Genomic DNA, 7,500 nt, shown 5'->3' with positions numbered 1-7,500 from the left:
CTACCTCCAATTTAGGGGAGATGCACCGCCAGCGGCAGTTCGCTGGCGGATGATGTCAATCCAGCAGCAAAGGCTAGTTAGCTCTCTGATCAATGCACCGCTAAAAGTAGTTCCTCAGCGTTAGGGCTTATAATAACAATATCGCTAGTACTAATAATTTATAATATTCGGGTGACAAGATGTAAATTGAGTATTGGTGGTGGTTTTTGGATGTTTTTTTGTAAGGTATAATGGGCGGAATAGTGTATTAGCTGCATTGTTAGCTACCTTGTACATGTCTTATTTAACAACTTAGAATGCATAAAAAAGAAAAACATAAAAACACTTTAAAAAAAGTTCCCATTTGATGGAAATATACTACAATGACAATAATGGATACATCTTACCAGTCTGCCAGGACCCCAAACACTAGGTATCCGAAGATGGATCCCACAAGGAGGGAGAACTTTGCAATGTGGACTTTCCATGCGGACTCACACACCAGACTCCACTGTAGAGAGAATAAACACAGATGTTAACTCCAAAAAATGTATACTGGGTCTTAGAATTCAGGATGGCAAAGACATGAGGGTATTTTCTGCCTTCACCCGGCTACCATTTAGTGGTCTCAAGGTTGTAGCGATGTCGAACGAATAGAGTCTTTTGAACGGATCTTTTATGTGAACCAATTTTCAGTTGCAAGCTTTTTTAATAAGAATTGCCCGGGCATGTGCGCGCTACCTGACTGGACTAGATAATGAGTCAAAGAAAAGCAGTATTTGGAGTTACGTTTCCGTTTTATTGTTCTGCTGTGGATTTGTAAAGTAGTTCAGGTGTAAACACCAGCTAGGATAGTAAAATTTTACACGCACATTTATTGCTTGTCTTAATTATTATCCTAGTTTTGTTTATATTGTTATACATAGAGATATATTCTTATCTTGTATATTTTTGTGTGCTTGTCATCCACAAAGTTGTTTTTTTTTAGAAATAATCTCATTGTCAATGCACTAATAGAATATAAATATAAAAACAAGCCAGTCTTTTGAACGGCTCTTTTGAAAGGAATGGTTGTGTTCTTTGTAAGTTTTCATAATTATTTTGTGTTAAAACTACACACTTATTCTACTTGATCATATTCTGTTTGTGTATGTGGGTGAAACGGTACGCCATTATCACGGCTTTGTATGTACCTGCTTATTATGGTCATGGTGTGGTACAGCAAGAGAATAAAATGTTTGAAAGTGAACAGTTTTTAGCTTCTTACTTTGTCCAGCTTTTGACTGTACTTTAGAAATAAATTGGAGGCTATGTGTAGCTTGCTGGAGCTCAAGAATGGTGTGGTTGTACACGTCAATCAAGTGACAAATGTGATAATCTACGATAAGGGGACATTTATTTCACCTTACACTCCCTTTGCGATCGACCGGTGGATTGACGTCATAGGCACCCCTGCTCTTGGCTTTGGAATCTCCTTGGCATTACCGTCAGCCAGGACTCGCTCTAGGCAAAGGCCAGGCTGTACTGTTCTAATCCGCCTATACCGCCACAAATATACCCGTCCTGTCTCTCACTTGAAATGTGTGTACCGTGTGGGAAATCAGTACGCAGCTGTACCCAACCTAAGGCTATGTACCCAAAAAATCAGAATACAGGTACCGGCTACACCCCTAGTCTCTAATCAAACTCGATGCACTTCAATCATGATCACCACACTGCATTAAAAAGGTGGAGAAAAATGGGTGGAACGCTGCAGTGCAGTGTGAGCACAAGTCCTGCATGGTTGCAATGTCTCGGTGTGAGCGAGCCCTAAATGTTGCAAAACATTTAGCATTACGATGACATAAGCAGTGTCAAACCAAATGCAACTGAAAGACTTTAACCAGATGGTGGAATACTTAAAATGGGTTGTACAAATTAGAACAATACATTTTAAGACAAATATGATTAAAAAATGGCATAACAACTTGAACTGTCATCATGTGTTGTATGTTAGGTGTTACATTCTAGATGGCAGAATGTGTGTTGCCTAGCCAGGATACTTAAGAGTCTTTGACATTAAGATGAATGTGCCAGTCTGGTTGTTTGTTGTGCTCAACAAAGTGTTTATACTCTTAAATATTGAACTTATTACACACTATCTTTTTGTTTGTAACGTGCATCTTAAGCTACGTTCACACTGCAGGGTCGGATGTCCAATTCGGGTTTTCTTGTCAAATCCGATCTCTCAAGTGGCCGTTTACATTGTAAAAAAAAAAAGATTTTTAATGTGAATGCAATCTGACCCGCATTTGGACATGACACACTGGAATGTTTATGGAATAGTTTTATCTTGCACAAACCACTGGTGGCTTAAATGACACCAAGAAATTATGGAAAGTCATAAAAACGTGTTATGGAAGGGAAACCAAAAATTATCTGCTAACTTTTAATGAACATTTTATTTATTCTGGTTCTTTATTTGATTCCTTATCCCCACATCCTAATCAGCTGGAAGTTCAGAAGGTTTGTATGTCACCATCCCGTCGCACTTTCATAGCTAATAAATTCAGTTTTACTTCTCTGGATGTGTTTTGAGGTCAAGAGAGCCTTAAGACAAATGGATCTTGGTAAATCTGCAGGTCCTGACACACTTGAGCCCTTCTTTTTAAAGTCAGCTTTTGATTTTAATGCAGAACCTCTTATGCTTATTTTTTATCTTTCATTGTCCACTAATGAGATTCCTAACATTTGGAAATCAGCCTATGTTTTACCTTTGTTGAAAGGAGGAGATCCCACAGCTGTTAATAACAATAGATCTCTCCAAGGTATGCGTTCTAGCTAAAGTTCTTGAAAAGTTTGTTAGTGAACAACTTCAAAAATTTTCGAAGGAGTCATAGCACCATAACCGCTGCTATCAAAAGTTGTGAAATACATTATTGAATCATTGGATTGCAAAAAATATTGTGCAGCTCTATTTATTGACCTTTCAAAAGCATTTGATACGGCCAACCATATCATTCTGGCAGACAGACTGCACAGGATTGGCCTATCTTAGCATGCTGCAAAGTGGTTTTCTAAATACTTGTCAGATAGAACCCAATGTGTCCAGTTTGCTGGGTGCTCCTTGTCTTTCCTCCCTGTATAAATGGTGTACCTCAGGGTTCCATCTTAGGTCCGTTATTGTTTTCCATCTATGTAAATAATCTCTGTGATAATGTGTCGGATGCTGCGTTCCATTTTTATGCAGATGACGCGGTCATATATTGTTTATCCCCCTCTGTTGCGCGAACTCCTTGAGCTCCTGCATTCTGCTTTTGATGTTGTTCAGTCCCAGCTGACTCCGCTGAGACTTGTGCTAAATACAGAGAAATCAAAGGCAATGTTTTTTTCCAAATGGTAAATGATTGCCATTGAACACTCCAAAAATATCAACCACTCATGAGGTTGACCTTGAAATAGTCATGATATATAAGTACTTGGGGAATGTAATTGATGAGAATTTTGCTTTTTAATCTTACATTGAAAAACTTGTGGCTAAACCTAAAATTAAATTGGAATTTTTCTTTAGAAACAAGTCCTGCTTTTCCCTACAAGTTAAGAAACGCTTGATTCTGACCACTTGTATGCTGTTGCTAAATTATGGAGACTTGGTTTTTATAAATGCACCAGATACTTATTTGAAAAAAATAAACGATATTGTTTATCACTGTGCCTTTCTTTTTATCACTGGTTGTGGCAACCTTGTCCACCATTGCACATTATATGCAAAAGCAGACTGTCCATCTTTGTCAGTTCGCAGATTTTCTCGATGGTTTATATATATATATATATATATATATATAGATAGGTAAAGCACTCCTGGGTCCTGGGTCTGGTCCCCCCCTTTTTTTGTTCTTTTATCTGTAGAGATTCCAGGTGCTAAGGTTTCAGGACTTACTTAGCATGTATGTTCCTAAAGCCAACAAAAATCTTGGAAAAAAAGCTTTCAGATATGCCGCTCCATGGTCACGGAATAACTTAGAATAGGATCTGAGGTTACCTTAGCGGATCACTTGGGGGAATTTCAGGTCATTTTAAACTAGTTAGCCATGTCCTAAAGCACATCTTCCTGAGGGCGTTTCAGTGTAAAACTTCACCTTCATCGTTAGTTTTTAGGCCAAAATGTGTCCATTCTCCCTTTTCTGTCCACACACTGTGTCTGCTTGTAAGTACTCCGTGATTGTGCGCTGCCGAACATGCTCCTCTGCTCATAAACCCAGCAATGTCATGACGTGAGGACGACGCAACGTCGTGCCTGTTAAAAAAAAGTGGCTGGGGGGGGATACTTTTTAGAGGCGGTATAGTACCGAATATGATTCATTAGTATTGCAGTACTATACTAGTACCGGTATACCATACAACCCTAGTTGATACCTATAAAAGTACCAAATTCAGTACCCATCCTTAATTGTATTATATATGTAGTGCTCATTTAAATGTCAGTAAATGAGTCTATAAATAAACAAGTCTTCAATTCCAAACATTTCCACAATGAGATGCATCTTTCCTTTTCACGGTTAGGGCTAGTCGGGGGCCTGGAGTGACCTCTACCACAGTGACACGTTTAGCCTGGAAACGCTCCAGGATTACTTAAACCGCCCAGCCATCACATGATCCAGGAATGCCACTCATTCACACTTTCAGTATCGATGTCAGCATGAAAAGAAAAGACACAGGTTCACAAAACGAGTTCTTAGTTGTGTAATTTCTTCACAGCAGGGAGGATGCATAAAACAAAACAAAAAACGTGACTTGCTTGTAGACCATAGTACTGTGGTGAGCTGCGGCCAACAACAAACAGATGACAGGTGTTTCAACAAGACAAGTGTTGAGTGCTGCAGAAATGTACGGAATTGAGTAGGTTTTGTGCTTGTCAACATGTCATTAGTGGGTTAAAAAGCTTGTGTCAATGCACATGTATTATTAACAAGGCCTCTCTGACCCCAGCTCACTCATTGATGGAAAGTGCATGTTGCTGACAGTGGTAATAGGTGAAACTAAATGTATTTATAAATACATACACACAATTTCAGCGACTATGCAAACAATGGCTGGTTCAGTCCAAGTCCCATCATGCAGCTCGTCTGCTACGCTCCTCATTATTTCTGTGTTCTGCCTCCTTGCGACTGTGTTGCTCATTAGTGAATAATGAATAGAAGTCAGTGTGTAGAGGCGCATAAACCTATTAGCGGACAGAAATGTCGAGCCGTGAAGAGCCGATGGGAGCAAATCCGTTAAAATCCCCGAGATGTCTGCTGGTTCTCCCAAAAGACTGCCGTTGCATTTGAACAATGGTCATCTTAGCAACGAAAGAACAAAAAAGGTGGCCACATGCTGCTCGATGGAGGCCTTTGTCATGCAAATAAATGTTGAAAATTGGGGCTAATAAATATTGGAAAGATTTAGAAATACATCGAGCAGTAAATTCTGGAACTCACCAAAATATTCAAATATACCGTATTTTTCGGACTATAAGGCGCACTTAAAATCCTTTCATTTTCTCAAAACTCGACAGTGCACCTCATGTACGCAATAATTTTGGTTGTGCTTACCGACCTCGAAGCTATTTTATTTGGTACATGGTGAAATGATAAGTGTGACCAGTAGATGGCAGTCACACATAATATATACGTGTAGACTGCAATATGACTCAAGTAAACAACACCAACATTTGTATGTTCCATTGAAAATATTGAACATTACACACGGCGCTCAAAAATCTATCAAAATGTTTTAGTACGACTTTGGTAAGCTATGAAGCCGCACCACTTGATGGATTGTAATGTGCTTCAACATACGAGTATTATTATGGTGTGTGTATAAGGTAAGACATTATCTGGCGTTTTGTTTCGCAATATTATGTAAAAGCAACTTTTCTTACCTTCTGGTACCTGCTGATCTGTATTTGGGATCTGCATAAGTCCTGCAAAATTTGCGCGCATCCGCCTTTGTAGTCGGTGCCTACCTGTAGTTGATAAGCTTCTTCTTTTTCTCTATCTTCTTGTTGTGGGAGATTCATCCTCCGCTGTTGCCATTTCTAATATAAAGTACCGTATTTTTCGGACTATAAATCGCTCCGGAGTATATGTCGCACCGGCCGAAGATGCACAATATAGAAGGAAAAAACATATATACGCGGCACTGGAGTATAAGTCGCATTTTTGGGGGAAATTTATTTGATAAAATTCAATACCAAGAATAGACATTTGAAAGGCAATTTAAAATAAATAAAGAATAGTGAACTACAGGCTGAATAAGTGTACGCCATATGACACACAAATAACCAGTGTTGGGTTAGTTACTGAAAACCAGTAACTAGTTACAGTTACTAGTTACTTTATTTCAAAAGTAACTCAGTTACTAACTCAGTTACTTACACCAAAAAGTAATGCGTTACTGTGAAAAGTAACTATTTAGTTACTTCTTTTTTTCTTCTTTTTTTTTTAAAGCTCCCATTAATGCCCTTTTTGCCTTCATTTCAGTACTGTTATTGCACTGGAGAATAATACAATCTGTTGATCAACTTGACATGCATTTTTATTTTTATTTTAACATAATGAATGAAAAACAGTGCAACATAAAAAGGCATTCCTCCTTTCTTTAAACTTGGACCAATGACCATTAATAAAAAACAAGTTTAATTGCCACATAAGAAGAAACATCATCTTCCTTGAAACATAGGTAGTGAAATAAAGCCTGACATCTGGAGTGATGCTGCTGTCTTCCACACTTGGAGCCATGGATTGTAGAATCCTTGTTTTCAGTGGCAGGATCATTGACACAGATGGTGAAGTTTCAGTGCTCAGTAGAGATGGAACACTTTTAAGCACCTGGAGGACCTCATCTGCCACTCTCACATCATCATCAGACAGGGTGACATTTGTCTTCAGGGTGTTGTGGGTCAATGCAGAGTATATAGCTGCCTGCTGCTCCAACATATCATAAGTGGAGTTCCACCTCGTTGGGACATCATGTATGAGCAGGCAGCTTTAGCATTTCTTGCTTTGTCTTAAGCACATGAGCAGCTGTTGTGCTTGGGTGGAAGTAAGAAACCTTCCTGATCCTCCCAAAGAGGCGCTCCATCCTATTGACTGAGATTCCCTTCTGTGATGCCAAATTCACTACATGTGCAAAGCACCTATCTGTGGTCCCAGTCCTGCCTCATTCTCTGTAATTATTTGATTTTTGGCATTATCACGTGTGACTGGGATATCTTTATCTTCCATTCCTCCACTGCTTGTGTCAGCACCTGCGCAAGGTGACTCTCGTAGAGGGGGCGTGTCTTCTCATCTCCCAGTCTGCTGTGATGAAGTGAGCGCTTATAGTTCCGCTGGACGTCCACCCGTCTGTCATGAGCGCAACAGCTGATGCTCGGGATAGTTCATCCACAACTTTTTTCTTCTCCTGCTCATAAGGATCTGGCACAATCTTATTGCTGAAGTGGGTGCGCGACGGGATGTCGTAACGTGGTTCAAGCACGTTCAGCATGTGTTTAAACCC

At 39.5% G+C, this 7,500-nt stretch overlaps 1 protein-coding gene across 3 annotated transcripts in view; it reads right to left on the bottom strand.

Moving 5' to 3' along the window:
- The window catches only part of LOC133618806 (solute carrier family 22 member 23-like), a 134,423-nt gene that overhangs the window by 71,654 nt on the left and 55,269 nt on the right, over positions 1-7,500 (bottom strand). For all 3 annotated transcript variants that reach the window (XM_061979538.1, XM_061979536.2, XM_061979537.2), the window contains one exon: positions 387-490. Coding sequence is in view for 1 of the 3 variants with exons in the window: in XM_061979536.2 (XP_061835520.1) it covers positions 387-490 (104 nt within the window). In the remaining 2 variants the exon portion in view is untranslated. The remainder of the gene's footprint in view (positions 1-386; positions 491-7,500) is intronic.

Source organism: Nerophis lumbriciformis, linkage group LG19 (assembly GCF_033978685.3).
Source record: "Nerophis lumbriciformis linkage group LG19, RoL_Nlum_v2.1, whole genome shotgun sequence".
Classification (NCBI taxonomy): Eukaryota; Metazoa; Chordata; class Actinopteri; order Syngnathiformes; family Syngnathidae; genus Nerophis; species Nerophis lumbriciformis.
Note: the sequence above shows the minus strand (reverse complement) of the source record. Positions and strands in the feature narration are given on the sequence as shown.